The following is a 15,884-nucleotide window of genomic DNA, read 5'->3' as shown; positions in this document are numbered from 1 at the left end:
CCCAGTAACTGGAGGTGCTGTGGGAAACGCGGCCATTTTGTAAGGGCAAAGCTGAAACACATTGCTACAGTTTTTGGTTTTTTTCCCTTCACATAGCATTTCAAAAGCTGAAGGAATCAGTGTGTTCTTGTTTGCCTCTTCCTCACCCAAGAGGTGATGAAATGATCTCTGCTTTCAGAAGGAGTCGTCCCATCCTTGGTCCAAGATGCTTGGATTCTGGAGCTGAAAGCAGCCTAGATTGGCAGCATGACATCAGTGGTTAGTCCAGTCGTTCACAGGGACTACTGGAAGTTGTGTGCCAGCGGGAGATGGAGTATCCCTGCTTTCCTTTTTGTCTACACATACTCCTGGGGATTGCTGGGGGGGCGGGGGGGGCGGAGAGAGAGTTCCTGTCTTGGTTGACAAGGAAAAGGAGTTGACAGAGGGGATTTGCTCTCCTGTCAGTAGTTTAAACTTTGCCTTCCCTCTACAGAGTTGCTAGGAATCATCCCAAGCCCTCTGAAGTGAACACAGAGCCAAATCCTGGTCAGTGGCAGCAGTAGTTCAAGCAATCCAGCTTCCCAGTCGGCATGGGCTTCCACTTGCTCAACCTGTTTTCCATCAGCAGCCTGTGCTGATAACTCTCCCATGCTGGTCGGCTGAAGAGTGTGTTCACTTTTGTTCCCTTAGAGGAGAGAGACTGTGGTGGTGGTTGATGGACTGGAAGTAGTCCAGTGCTAACCATTTCCCACTTTACTTGAAAAGGGAATGTAGCGTAACTCACAAAGATGGGTATTCTTTGCTAATTTTCTGATCTGGATTTGAACTAGATAATGTGTTTGTATTATACAGCATAATGTCAGTCGCCTGAAGACTTAGTGGAAATCTGTTAAAGCTTGCTTACCTGAAGCTTGCAGTCATTTATATGTTTTTTAGTTACTGTCAGCATTGCCCATATGCTTGGCTTAATTGGAAGTGGACTGTTGTCACAGAAATTGCTCATGGGACCATCCAGTCCCTTTCCATCCCGTTCTTTCTATAATTCTATGTAGTAATACACTACACTTTTATTGGGCAAAATCATAAATGCTCCAAGTTAAAAGATATGTACTGCTTCTATTTTATGGCTTAAAAGACCTTACTCTTGGAAAGCTATTCCATCTATGCTTTTTAATTTCAGAATTTTTTCTTCCTGCTGCAGGCGAGCAAAACCCACTGCAAAGCTGCCCTTTCTTTTCACTGGAATGAATGAATGGTTTCAATTAAATACATGGTATCTTTAATATGTCACTTAGCTATGCTGTGCGTACTTGGCATGGTGACCTGTTCCTTTCACCTCCTAGATAATGCTGAGGGGGAACCCTGATTTCCTTCCCGAAACTCCCACTTAAAAAGTGGCTGTTGTTCTGCATTACAAGAGGGTACATGATTTGCTGTCAGCTGTTACCTATGGTCTCTCCTGTTGTTATTGCTGGACCATCCTTTCACTCTGGGGTGCTAAAATTTCTTGTGACCTGGATCTTGCTATGAAATTGAACAAAAGAAATTCAGAATGTGCAGACTTTTACTCTGTAAAGACTAAATTTTGTGTTAATGCTTACTGTAATGTAATAGAAGCAAAGGCTTTCAAATGTAAACATCAGAGAAAATTTACTTTATTTCAGCTGTAGCACTAAGTAACCTACCTATTTCTCTCTCCAGTTTTACACATATGAGTGCTCCATAGGGAGAAAATTATTACTGAGTTCTTCCGAAATTATCTGTGAGACTCTGCCTTGCAGCATACATATTGGGATGAGAGAAAAAACCCCATTTGATTCTGTTTGACAGTGTTTTGTTGATCTGATGCAGTGTAAAGAAAAGGCTCGAGGCCTCTTATTTTTGGAAGAATTTTTCTGTATTTATACTGGTGGTTTTACTACACAAAGCTGATTCTGATCACCCCTCCATATTTGCTGTGGGGACAAGAAATTGGATGCAGTCATTTTGTTAAAAAGCTGAGAGCCAAGTAAGAAAATTTTGAAGCAGTATAAATGCACCACTGTTCCTAAAACTGCAAGACAATGCAAGACTGTGCATTTTTGTTTATGGTGCTTGGTACTGCGAAGTATTACGTTCATCCCACATTACTTTGCTGTTACTGTTTTCCTTGTTGAAAGAGGACTATAATGTTAAGATGACAGTATAAATGACAGTGTATAGCTATAACACTGTAATCAGAATGGTGATTCACCAGATTTCTTGAACAGTAATTGGTAATTGATGCTAATGAAGGAACATGTTATCTTGGATAGTATTTCCTGTATCTGTGCTAATCTGTTCATAACCCTCCCTGAAACACATACCACTATGGTGTGGCTAACATCTGCCTTTATAATTTCCACATTAGCTAACATAAATTTTTTTCTGCACTTCTTAAATATGCATGGCTATGCATATTTTAACACTTTATATTATTAATGTGAGTATTAATGTATTTGGGTAGGAGAATTAGAATGTTAAGTTAAACTCGGCTTTCTTTTCAGATTCAGTAATTCGTATTTACATATTTTAGAAAGAAAAGTTGGCCTAGAAGCATCTTCTGATCTTGAAGCAAGAATAGAGTGACTTCAAAAGAAAATGCTCCTAAAAGGAAATCCACACTTATCTATTTTTAATATCAAGTTGAACTACTTTTAGGATTTAGAGAATACAGCCTGTAAGGGCTTTGGGGCTGAGCGGCACTGGTTTTGGGGCTGGCTGACGTTGAGGGGTCGCTGACCCCTGTACCTTCTTGCTGCCAGGGGTTTCTGCTGTGCCTGTTGTGTTGGCGAGGGCAATTCTGAGGTCCGTCAGTGAAACCGTTTGGCCTCCTAAACTGGCAAAAAACAAACTCAGAAAAAACGGGATCCAGGCAGGATCATATATCTAGGAGCAGCAAGTGGAAAAGCGATGCAGGAATGTACGGGAGCTGGTACCAACTCTCTACCCGTGAAATCTCACTCAGAGCTGGTCGCCATGTGTTTATTCTTCTTTCTGCCCAAATGATGCTCCTTTATTTGCTTGAAGGTGGTTCTTTTACTTTGTTGTTGCAAAACACTTGGCTTCTTAAGGGAAGTACATGAAATTGATGAAATAAGATACATTATTGAATGTAAGATGTAAAGGAGGTAAATAAAATGTAATCGTGGCCTTTGTACTGCCTGTTCATAAAGATAACAGAGCATGGACAGTAAAAAAGAAATACTCATTAACTTAAACACATTCTGCTTTCAAATGGCAAATATCTGTGTCAAGGGTGTAATTGGGAACTAAAAAGCAAGGTAGGTGTCTCTCCGGTTCTTTCCATGGCTGTATCGGTATAGCAAGGTGAAGATCTGAAGCTGTTGTAAAGAATCTGTTTGTGCTTCAGTGCCATTAAGAAGTACAACTAATAGCTAGCAGCAAGGGTTAGCAGCTCACTTGAGAGATCTAAAAAGCCTTTATACTCTTTTCTTTCCCTTCACAGCTGTTGTTGCTCATGTTATCTACAGACACAGTTTGTAAAGATACATATGCTGCAGTCGTTTGCTGCAAAGGAACTCCTCTTCTGTCAGGTTCAAGAAATGCATTTACGGTGGTTTATCCTTTATAGACAGAAGCATATTTGCAGGTATGATGGTGAGCGGCACTCTTCTGTGTGTGACAGCTGAAGACAAATGTTTTTTGAGAGGCAGGTAAAACGCATGGATTGGATTCCCTCCCCCAGAGAGTGTTATCTGGACCCGGATTTTGCACGATTTTGTAACTGCCTACTTTCTGCTTGACTAGGGATGTTAATGCTAATTAAGTTATATATGGCTATTTCTGACCAGGACAAAAACATAGTCTTGCCTTATTTGAGGTAATTCTTATGGATTAGAATAAATACTGTTTGTTTTTTACAAGAAATTATTTCACCCTTGGCAGTGCAGTTACCTTACTGTCTCTCTTCTGTATAGAATAAAAATGTACTTAACATTTACAATTTTTTATGCTTTTATTCTTTCAAAAAAATATTATGAATATGAGTCACTGGTATAATTAAACTTACCTTGCAGTGGAAGTAAAAAAAACCAAAAAAACCCCCCCAAACCTTAAATTTTGTGGTTCATGTCAGAGGGAAATTGTTTCCTCTAAATTCCTGAAAACATATTTTCATGTGGTAATAGGATTAATATTGTTAGGCTTTTTTTCTCCCACGTATTATTAGAAGCACAAAGGGACAATATCTTAACTATAACTTACCTGTAAAGTATCTCCTTATCCTAAAGTGAAAAATATTTTCAGGAACATCTTGTAATGGTGTGATTTCGAGCCGATAAACAATGAGAATGATGGATGCGAGTTTGAGGTTCTCTTCTGGGTTTGGCCACTAATGCGCTTTCTGGCCACAGTGTCCCTCGTGACTGAAAACTCTCAAAATAACTCTGCAAGCCATGGAATCAGTCCTAAATTCCTCATACCACCGACTGGTAATTTTTCGTATGTGAAAGGATATTGTGGGATACTGTGTGGAGGATTATTTCTCCTCTTCATAGAAGGGTGATCACTCCTATGCTGGAACGTGTTCAGCGGTGACTAAATAGCAAAGATCGATGCGGTAAGGTAGTTAACAGAAGGAAGCAACCAAATCCAGCTAGTTCTACTGATCAAATTTAATGCAGATATAGTTTGGTTTTGCACTGTGAAATAAATCTATTGAGGAGCATGTCCTCCTACAAAAACTTCTATGGAATTTCTAATAGCCACAAGTGGTCGCAGCTTTGTTTATACATCTCGTCTGAAAGCTGGAAAATGTTCCTATAATTAAGTTTTAAAAAAAGGGAGCATGTAGGGGGAAAAGAAGAGAGAATAGCCTGAGAATATCCGCTGAGGCAAATGTCCTGAGACAGTCAGATTTGTTCTCAGAGATGAATGTGTATTATTTTAAAGGCCAGAAGAAACATGTCTGCCCATTCTGTGTAGGTTTGTTTAGTTTTAAGCCTTGTGTTGTGTAAATACCTTTATACTTGAAAGATGTTTCAATTGCAACAAAATTAAATTCCATCTAATTGTTCTTTGCTTGGAATGGAAATAGTTAAGACCACCAATTTGGGGCTGACACGGAAGAAGGAAAATATTTATCTTTCTGAAACCAAAAAGTTAGTTGAGCAATGAGAGTCAGGGAGTTGTGTTGCTTCATAAGTGGGGTTATAGAATTAGTGTTTTATCTGTTGTTAGATATTGTTAGATGTTTGCTTTCTGCTGGCTCTTGGTTATTTTACTGTGTCCTCTTGAGTGACTGAACTCTGAAATTAGTTGCAGTGGTGGAGTGAGATTGCTTTACACCTTGGCCAGTGGCTGCTGATCAAAAGGCTAATAAGTTTAAAAAAAAAAAAAAAAAAAATCCCAAAAACCAAACCAAAAAAACCAACCCCCCCACCCCCCTGGAGCTTTTGTTCATATAATACCATTGGAGAATTGTAAAGAATTTAATTTTTGCTACTGAAAGACATGAAGGGGCATGGACTTGGAAAGTACTAGATTTCTGTCTCCTATTACGGGATTTGTTCCTAATTTTCACTAACCTGGGGGACTTTCTTTGCAAGTTGATCTGTTGTATTTCTTTCTTAATCTGGAAAAGTCTTTTGGTGCCTGCTTGCTCAAAAATGCTTCTTATGTCTTCATAAATGTCAGAGTTCTGGGCTAATGCTCTTGTTTGGATACTGTACTTGCATTGTCAGTAGTGGAAAATTATTTAACAAAATGAGATCATAACTGCAGGACAATACACTGATTTCTGTGGCAAGCCACAGTTTGGTTTTTGTTTGCCCTTTTTTCCTAACACATTTAGAGTAAACAAACTAGGATTAAAAGTGTGTATTCCAATAAGTGTTTGTTTACAGGAAATTCATTTAAGTATGTTTAGATCGGTTACAGTAATTGAACAGAGATAGGCCAAGTTGGAATATATTAATTTTTTTCTTTTTTTTTTTTTCTGTTGGTAGTAGGAGTAGCAGTTGTAGCAACAAATATGGTGTTGTGTTTTCATGTCTTCCTACTTGGCCAAGAATTTGTACTTTCAACAACTTTGTTCCTTTTAAATAAAATATCAGTAGATATATTGACTTTCTAGTTAGTAGTAGCTGAAACTCTGGTTTAGAGAAAGGAAATGTTCTCGCTGTAAGTGAAAAGATTTTCACACAAAAGACTTACATTAGAACATTGTCTTTATTTAAAGATTAGAAGATAGCATGAAAGCACGCTGCAGCTGCAGTTTATTCACTATATTGAAATGCCTTTGTTCTTTTTTAGTATTTAAATGTTCATGCTAACTCCTCCCATCCTGTCTACTTTGTGTTTAGATTGGTGAAAGAGAAAAAACTTGGAAATTACTTGGAAAGGAGAGCTAGAAAATTTGTCTTACAGAACAAATACTTAATACATGCTCTATGAGCTCTAATGGAAGATATGTGAACGCAAGGTTAGAAAAAGCAGAAGTGTTCTAGCTGCTGAAGTCAAAAAGGTGGCTTATGGAAGGGGTCTTGCCAGGGCTGATCATCACTTATCATGTATCTGCAATATTTGCTTAGGACTGTAAAGATATTTTAATGCACTGTTGTTATTCATCCGTCATTTTTGATCTCCCGTTTGCTTGCCATGAGTTTAACGTCAGCCTTGACGCCAAACATCTCAACTGTGGTTTTCAAATTTTTTGAATAAATAAAATTAATATTTTTCTTTTCAAACTGGAAATATTCGAAGTGCTTATTCCATTTTCTAAAAACACCTAGGCATCCCAGCTCTACAGGTTTGCTTTCCAAAGAAAATTATTTTCAGGCTCTCACTGTGGTCCCAGTGTTGCAGGTTGCATAAGGCACCTCGTGCTCAAGTTAGAAGGACCGATTACCATTTGAGTCTATCACTGAGGAGACATTTTATCTATTTAGAACTAGGATGTAGGGTTTTTAATGTTTTCTAGGTGGTTTTGAATCATTAGGGATCAATGAAAAGCAAAGAATAATTGACGTGAAAAATGCAGAGTAGATTCTTACTGTTCCTTACTTGTAAGGAGAAGGCTTAACTAATGGTAGGTGCCCTTTTGTGTTAGTGGGTTGTTTTGGTTTTTTTAGCTGCAGTTCAATATCTTCCACTCTTTCTTTCAGGTAAGGTAGGAACATCCTTCAATGTCAGTATTTCAAAAACTTTCATTGAAATACAGAAGTATTGTTAAATTTTCTTTTAAGACGGAGAATTGAAACAACAGGACAATAGACATAAAGTCACCTTAGCCTCCTGGAGCAGACACCTTCAGCCTCTGAAGTTGCAGGCTGTAATGCCACATAGAGTCTCTTCCGAACTTTTTTTTTGTGTGTGTGTGTGAGTTCCTTTTCCCATTGCTGAGTTCTCTCATGAACAGCAGCACTGGAGAAGGGAGGCAGTGATGATATACAACCAATAGAAGGATGAGGATAAGGCAAACATCTTGAATATCCTGCACACGTGCACAGGACAGTGTACCTGGGAGTCATCCTGACAAGTCAGTCATGCCTTCTTTGTGCTGCTGGTGAGACTGGAAGTAAAATACCGGCTATACCAATAGTTTCTGGAAGCTGAGCTGTACTATAACCCTTGCTTAGTTGTATCCTGGTTCTTTTATTCTTATTAAAACATACTGGAATCTTTTGGCTCTGATATTAATACCATTATTTAAAGATGTTGCATTAATGTGTGGTTTTCTCTAAGTGCTATCTTCTAAGTGCTCTCCAAGTGCAGAATCTTCTTTTCCACCAGACTTTTATTGCCTTGCATCTGGCAGATAGATACTTGATGTAATTCCCCAATGCAGAAGGCAGTCTGACTCCATTTAGTTTATTTCCTTTTTGTCTAACAGCATCATTAATTATACTGTGAGGGTTTGTCTCTCTCTGCTGCGGCTGCGATCAGAGGAAAGGAAAAAACACAGCAGTCAGTCTTTGGGTGCTGTAGGAAAAGTGAAGTGTTTGATTTCTTTTCTGTGGAGGGTGAGCATAGAAAACTGTCACAATTTGTGCTGATTTTAAATAGCAGTTTCACTTGTTCTATATATTCCAAACCTGTCCCAAGGAGCTTTCACCATGAGGTAATACCACTCACTGACATTTGCTTTGGGAAGAGTTTGTGATAGTGGCTAATACAGAGATTTTGTAACTCATCTTGAAGAAAAATTAAGCACCATCTATGAATTCTAAATATTTAATGCTTAACGATTATTTTCAGTTTGGGTTCTGATTAGTATTTCCAGTTGCCAATGAAGGTGAGAGTTAATGTCTCTGTGGCAAAATGTCTGCTGTGGCAAAAAGTTTAAAAAATGAAGAACTCTTACTAATACTGGCACTGCAAAATTTTAATCTCATTTCATCTACCAGTGTCATACTACAAAAATGCTTTAAGGATGCTTGAGCATACTTCTTAGTTAAGAGTGTGATTGAATATACACTGTTTGCCTTTTAGTAATCAACATTGGGTAACAGTCTTAATTTTTTTTTTTGTCAGTCTTCAGTTAACTAATTGGAATATTTGTGGTATGTATATGTACATAGTGTTCATAAAAGCCCTAAAACATCTTGAGTTTTGATGGTTTCAGATCTTAGAGTATACACGAAAGACAAAGATGTGATGTAGGCATGGGAATTTATAAGGTTTGATGTGAAAAGAATCTTGCTGGTATCTGCATGCAAGGAATTTTTAGGAGTTGGGTGGGTTTCTAAGGAGATGAAGGGAAAAAGCAGGTAGACATACTGAAGTCTGGTATTTGTTCAACAGAAGACTGTCATTTCCTAAACTGGAAGTAATTTAATCGTGTTTGTATCTGGAGTAGTTAAATGAGAACATTTGCCATAATTACTTCATGTCTAACAAGGTCTGTTGCCATTTGCATTTTATGTTATGATTCACATTCTGAAAAGAAAGGAGCTTAACCGCTGGATGTTGAAAATAATCAATGTATTTCATTATTAAGATTTGAACAGAGGCTGTGTTTCAAACATGTCTTTAGAAATCTCCTGTCAAGCTGAAACTTTGCTTGTGGTCCTGTTGCTACAGTCTGTTATGTGTGTATATGACATAAAGGAACAGTTTTGGCCATCCCAGATGACTGCATTTGTTGTGTGTAGCTGTTGGGACAGAACCATTTAAATATCTTAATAATTTTGTTGTTGTTCCATTTTACTGAGCTAGAAGGAAAAGCTGTCCTGTAATTAAGGAGCTATTTCCAAGAAAGTGGGTAGCATTAAAACTGTTATTATAGGATCATTGCAAAGGAGGTGAATGTTTGTGGTTGGCATCTAGTGCTGTACAAGTGAGAGAGACTAATCTCTGTCCAAAGAAGTTTCTTGCTAGGGAAAATCTAATTGCTCAAGAAAAGCAGAGGTTTTGTGTGAATACGTTTTCACATTTGCTGGTTGTCAGGCAGAAACTACAGGGTAAGGGGCTGCTGCTAGAGTGAGTGACAGCCGTAGCCATGTACAGAAATACATTTGCATCTTCAGTAGCAAATAATTTTTATCAACAGGGTAACGTGTTTTAGCATAGCCAAGGAGAGACCTAAAATTGCCTTAAATACTTCAAACTCACTTAAATGATGTTATAGAAAAACATAAGTTTGTGATACACTGTGTTAAATAACTGATTCTGGCTGTGTATTTATTTATATACCCTACTGATAGAAAGTATTTGCTGTTAAAGATGTTACCAGTATTTTACTTACCTGCATCTCTGCTCTACAAAGCAACTTGGTGAAGGTATTCTGAATACCTTCTGATGTTGTCTGAAATCGGCACCAGGATACACATCTTGGTGATGAGTTGTATATAGTTTTGGCTTTTCTTTGGCTTTTTTGCCTGAAAGATAGTCATGTCTTTTGAATCATTAATCATTTACATGAAGAATTTTGGTTGTTACTGAAATAGTTGGAACGATATCAGACTTGAATTTGGCAATTAAGCTGTAGAGCCAAATCTTACCACATATTATATGATAACAAGTTCCTTTTGATTGTATAACTTTCTTTTGAAAGATAGTTTCTGTCCATAGTCATTCATTCAATTACCTTACTTATTAGAATTCTGCTTTATAAAAATGATAAATTAGGTTTGGTGGTTTGATTTTTTTTTTGATTTGTTTGTTTGAGTTGTTGTTTCCTTTTTTTCCCAGAAAATGATCCCAGATTAAAAAAATGCCCTGATACTTCATGTAAACTTATTTTTCTTAATCAGGTTCATTCAGTTTTCTGCGATGAGGTACATTTGCAAATGCTAAAAGACTGTACGTTTTGCTCTATTCTAGTGCCTGATGACCTCTCCATAGAAGAAAGAGAAGAGCTTTTAAATATTCGTCGCAGGAAGAAAGAACTGATTGATGATATTGAGGTAATTGATTTATCTATAAAGATCTTTAGAAGACTGCTTCAGTAGATTAAGTTACAGTAAACTGCACACCTAGGTATGAATTCCAGGTAATGCTTTTAAAAGCATATAAATGGCTTAAGCTAAATCTTACTAATAATGAATAGGATCTATGCATCATTTGTGTGCTTTTAAAAATGATGACTTCTGTATTTATGTAACACAATATGTGCATATGTACACATTTTGATTTGTGTAATCAAGAACTCATTAAACAGCAGATTTGCATACAGGGTAGTAGTGAGTGAGAAATCTGGGTAAAGAAATCTTATACTGAAATTGGTAATGGCAATCTGGTCTTGATGCTCTGACATGAGCGTACACTGGGAGTTCAGATCCGTGAGTGTAACAGTCATTCAGTTGTGGTAAAATCTTTAAGCTAAATATTGAAGGAAGCTGTAAGATTCATCACTTTTCTTCAGGTGACTAGCAAATACTAGAAAATAAAACCTAATTGATCATGTTAATATATGACAGATGATTTCAAAAAGTGTTTTCATGTAGGTTAACATATTGTCCTTCCTTCTTTTGGCAGCGATTAAAATTTGAAATTGCTGAGGTTATGACAGAAATTGATAATCTGACTAGTGTAGAAGAAAGGTAAGTAATGCTAACATATGGACATGATTCAGTAAGACCTTGGAACAGATCTTCCAGGCATAGCAAATAAAAATAAGCTTTATCATGCTAAACAAACATTGGATAACCTTTATTCAGTCAGTTATAATGTCTCTAAAGCCTGACTTGATCCTGTTCAGGTGTGTCATTCATTTGGATAGAGAATATGTTGGATAGAATGTAATATTTAGACTGTCCAATTGATAATTATATAGTTCTCTGAAGCGGCAATCACTTGAAAGAATTGAAAATGGTAACATTGTTTTCTCCCTTACAAAAAGTGAATGTCTTGTTTTTGTAATAGAAAATACAAAGTAGCCAAAATATAAATTAAAAGAATCTCATCCAGAAGTTGTTTTTGTAAAAGAGCAACTGATAACCCTTTGTTGTTTCTTCTTTTTCTCTATGTGTAGCAAAACTACACAAAGAAATAAGCAAATAGCCATGGGAAGGAAGAAATTCAACATGGACCCTAAGAAGGTAGAGAATTTTTTCCCCACTTGTCAGGAATCAAATTCCTGCTTGCAATATGTTCTATGACAAATATGTTTGTTTCTTAAGAAAACATTTCTGATAATATAAATTCACAGGCCTTATTTGTATATCCTGTAACACACCGAGCAGAGGGTTAAATTAGAAGCAGTCCTCTAGTCATTTGCAGTCATGTATGCTTTTTTCACTTAAGCAAACCTTTTTTGATAACGGAGGTTATTTATCAACAATCAAATATACCAGGTATTGATTGAGCTGGCTCACAGAAAGATTGTTTGTACCTGATAGAGGTGTTCTTTTTTGATATGTCAAATATAATTCTAAAAATACTTTGGTGTTTGGTTATTAGCGAGGCCATACTTTTGGTTTTTTTATGCCCTCCTATTTTTGTTTCTTCTAAAATACCTCTAACATGTTTTTTAATTTGTTCTCATATGGACTTTCATATTTGCATATCTAAATTCTGTTTGTGAAAAAGGCATGTATGAACGTTTATATACATATATATGTGTACCTATATGTCTTGTACAAACACCTGCAGGTAGAAGCTTGGTTACCAATTTCAAGAAGTCTACTGTGCATTTAGCTAAAAAGTAAAGTAGTGCATTTCACTGCAGTGCCTCTACTTTTCTTAAATAATTGTTAATTTTCTGGAAAATTTGGGGACCTGCACGTACTCTTACAGACCTTCCCAACACATTTAAGAGCTGTTTTGACATATTTGACCTTTAGCCTTTACTTTTCATTTTATGTCTTCCTTGCTTTGTTCTTCTGCCTTCTGTTGTTTGTAATTGAGATTCCATTTTGAATTTGTGAAGAGCCTTCTTTAAGGTCTTTTTGGAAATTGTTTAGCATTTGTTTTTCTGTGTTGGTTCCTGACATGTTTTCTGTCCAGTTGTATTGAATTGAGTTACATTTTGGTGGCTTTTCTGTCATGGTCCAAGTACAGTGATGGCTGCTATTCTTCAGGCGGGTTTCAATTTACCGAAAAACTCAAGTACTTTGAGATGTAGAACCCTTTTTAAGCTTCTGACCTTGTCCTTTATTTTCCATTTTGGTGACTGCCTAACTTCAGTTCTGTTGAGATCAGAATATCCCCAAATATCCTGATAGTTTGCTGTTGTCCTCCAGCTCTTTCACATCCTAGAAGTTTGTGGCAAAGTCACAGGATGATGTCAGATGCTTTCATTCCAATATGAACTATTTTTTGTTACAGTTCTTGTTGGGTGAAATTATTTCTATAAATAGATGCCGTGGCCATATTGCTACTGTAACATGATTTAAATGTGGTTAAATAGACTTACAGTAGTAATTTCTTAATAATGTCTATGAATCAGTGGTGGCCTGCAGTAGCTGGCTGCTCTAAAGCTGGATCATCTTGTTTGCAGCTGCTACTTTAAATTACAGGCAGCTAAAATATATGTCCTTCTAAAGTTGAGAGAATTGACATGGGGTCATTGCGAAAAAGATGGTTTTCATTCATAAATGAGTGGGAAAATGGCCTCTGGAGCTAGGAATGTGAAAGAACTGGGGTAATAATACATGCAGTGAATCCCCCAAGTTTCCTTCTTTAAAACCAAGTAAGAGTACTGATGTTTTCCTGTTAGCAGGAACATACTGAAGTAATTTTCTGTTACTGTTTTTATTTGAAGACCTTTACATTTTCTGGTGTATAACCTACATGTAGAGTAATTCTTCCTGCCTCCACCCAGAAAATCCTCTTTCAAAATAGCTGTGTTTAACACAGCTACGTGATGTAGTATCACGTACCTTGCTGTTTGGATTTGGTTAGCTAGCGTGGGAAGGGCTATAATGGTGAAGTTTGTAAAACACTTCAAGAATTCCTGTGCAGAGGACATAAAGCTGTGCTTGAAATTAGCAGCGCTGGAAGTCCATACTGCCTGCGTTGGGTCCAGAAAATGAATTCTCTATGACAAAGGCAGGGTTTAAATAACTGCAAAATTTGTAATTAAGTTACTGTAAAAGCTATGAAATTCAAAGCAGATTTCATTGCACTGATGAAAAAAACAATCTATGCAATATTTGTAGTGAATCTTTAATAGTTCTGTAGACATGAATGTTGTGTGGGGCGGTCAAACTAGTACATCTGTCTTCTGCCTCCTATCAGTCTACAGAAAGAAAATTTGCATCAAGACAAAAGATAGCGTAGGAGTTGATGGGTATTTGGCTGACCTATTTTACCATTTATTCCAGATGCTGGAGTTGTTGTCCCAGACAAATTCCTTTTCCTGTCTATTTGACTTCTGGTTCTCTAACATTTTAAGAATAAATTAAGGCCCCCCCCCCCCCGCCCTGCCCCTGGACAAACAGCCAGAAAAAGGGAAATAGAATTTATTTTTATAATATGTTAAAGTATTGGCTTCTGCGCACAGAAATTCATTTTCCATGCTTCTATTCATGTCCATTATCTTTTTCAGTAACTTGTATAACTTCTTAAAAACTCTTCTGGTCAGCCTGTTTACACTAAGCATGAATAATATGGTCCAGGTGTTGAACAAGGGAATCTGCAACTGCTGTTTCTGATGTTTGTTAGAAGCAAGGCTCTCTGCCGGTTGACAGAGCTGAGAAAACTTTTTGAATAACTTGGTATGGGAAAAAATATTATGTTTAGTAGTCAATTGAATTTGTTATACAAATAGTTATCAAATAAGCTTTGAAGGGATCATTTCTGAGGAAAGCTCAGCTATTTCTGCTTCAAGGTAAAATGGATATATTCTTTGCAACGAAATCATGTCTCTTCTGAAATGACTTATAAAAATATTGAGTTGTCGGAGTCAGGATATCAGCCTGTCATTGAAATTAAGTTTAGAGATGATGATAAAGTTATTTTGAGAGAATTGCATTCCAGACTTTTTAAAAAAAGCTTCAAGCCTTATAACATCACAGTTCACTTTCATTGTTAAATTACGTCAGAAAATTGACTTTTTTTTTTTTTTTTTGTCAGGCAGGTAATAATTTCATTATAAAGAAACAGAATCAACCAAACAGAAGGATAATTACTTTTTTGAATGTTCCTGCAGGGCCTCCTGTGCTATATCAAAAAGTAATGGAAGTTTTCCCAGTTGTAATGCAATAAAAAAAGAAATATATTCCATTTGCAGAAATCAAAAAACTTATAATATTTCTGAAATTTTAAAGTAATCTAGTAGAAAAGATTTGGAATAATTTATGAAGCTCTTCTGTACATATTTGGAATCCAAGTCATTAAGGTTACTTAACTGTTGCCACTTCTACTTTTCACTAGCATGCTGTTAACAGTTTTATGAAATCAGCAGGAACAGCAACATCTTTGCTGGGGTGTGTGGTGGGAAAAGAGCACTATCTCTTCATGACCTGCTGAGTGTTGGAATAACATCCCTTCTATCCTTTACGTAATCGTTATATAACTCTTAGTCTCCTTTCTTTGCCACTTTGCAGAAAGTTCTCTGGGCATCCCTAGAGTGTGGCAGTTATAGGGCCAGTAATTTATGGAGGCATAGGAGTCCAGGGGCTTGATCAAGTACCCACTGAGGGACAGGGTAAGACTTTCCTCCTGGCTTTGATAGAAGCTCCGTGGTAGAAGCTTGGGTTTGTGAACAGTCCTTTGTGAATAGTCTAGTTCAAGTCCTTTGTGAATAGGTTAGTTCCAGCACAACCAGATATCACTGATAATCCCAGTGTCAGCATAAACTCTTTTAAACCAGTTTCAGTATCTTCAGCCTCGACTTCTACTGCAAGTAGTGGCTTGATGTATTGGGTTGCAGTTTGTAGATTATAGCAGATGCTTTATTTTGTGTCATGGTGGTAATTAAGTTATTCCTACATACCTCTTCATTATATGATTTTACAGATTATGTCTCTGCAGACATTTATCCGATATTGTGAACAGGCCAACTGACACATTCACTCCAAAGAACAACATGGAAACGTTATTCAATTAATACTTGATATTTCTATTTTGAGGGATTCAGACTGCCACCTAGTACTTCTAGCCTTAAAAATGTGTTCTCATTTTAATCTTTAAACCACTACCAAATATTGCTTATCTAACTGGAAAACATCTGTTTACCATTTCATTAAAAAAAAAAATCTGTAGGCTAACATAATTCTTAATGTGCTTTGTATATGTTTGTGTCAGTATATTAATACCAAATGTTGTAAGCGGTATTTATGCAAATGCTTGTGCAAGAAAACATAACATTCCTTTTCCTCTGGAATTGTTCTTCCTAGGGAATACAGTTTCTGATAGAAAATGACCTCCTGCAGAACACTGCAGAAGACATTGCACAGTTCCTTTATAAAGGCGAAGGATTAAATAAGACGGTAATTGGAGATTACCTTGGGGAAAGGTAAAATAAAAATATTGAAACT

The 15,884-nt window shown here is 36.7% G+C and overlaps 1 protein-coding gene across 2 annotated transcripts in view; it reads left to right on the top strand.

The window, feature by feature from the left end:
- CYTH3 (cytohesin 3) overlaps positions 1–15,884 on the top strand; it is a gene marked incomplete at both ends in the record, with an annotated part of 48,879 nt that overhangs the window by 16,050 nt on the left and 16,945 nt on the right. The window contains 4 exons of one of the 2 annotated variants that reach the window (XM_082006962.1): positions 10,285–10,367; positions 10,939–11,003; positions 11,435–11,501; positions 15,744–15,862. In XM_082006962.1, coding sequence (XP_081863088.1) covers positions 10,285–10,367; positions 10,939–11,003; positions 11,435–11,501; positions 15,744–15,862 — 334 coding nt within the window. Of the gene's footprint in view, positions 1–9,808; positions 10,368–10,938; positions 11,004–11,434; positions 11,502–15,743; positions 15,863–15,884 lie in introns of those variants that run through there. The other variant, XM_082006961.1, reaches the window with a different exon arrangement.

The sequence above is a fragment of the Phaethon aethereus genome (assembly GCF_964289735.1).
Source record: "Phaethon aethereus genome assembly, chromosome: 15".
Classification (NCBI taxonomy): Eukaryota; Metazoa; Chordata; class Aves; order Phaethontiformes; family Phaethontidae; genus Phaethon; species Phaethon aethereus.
Note: the sequence above shows the minus strand (reverse complement) of the source record. Positions and strands in the feature narration are given on the sequence as shown.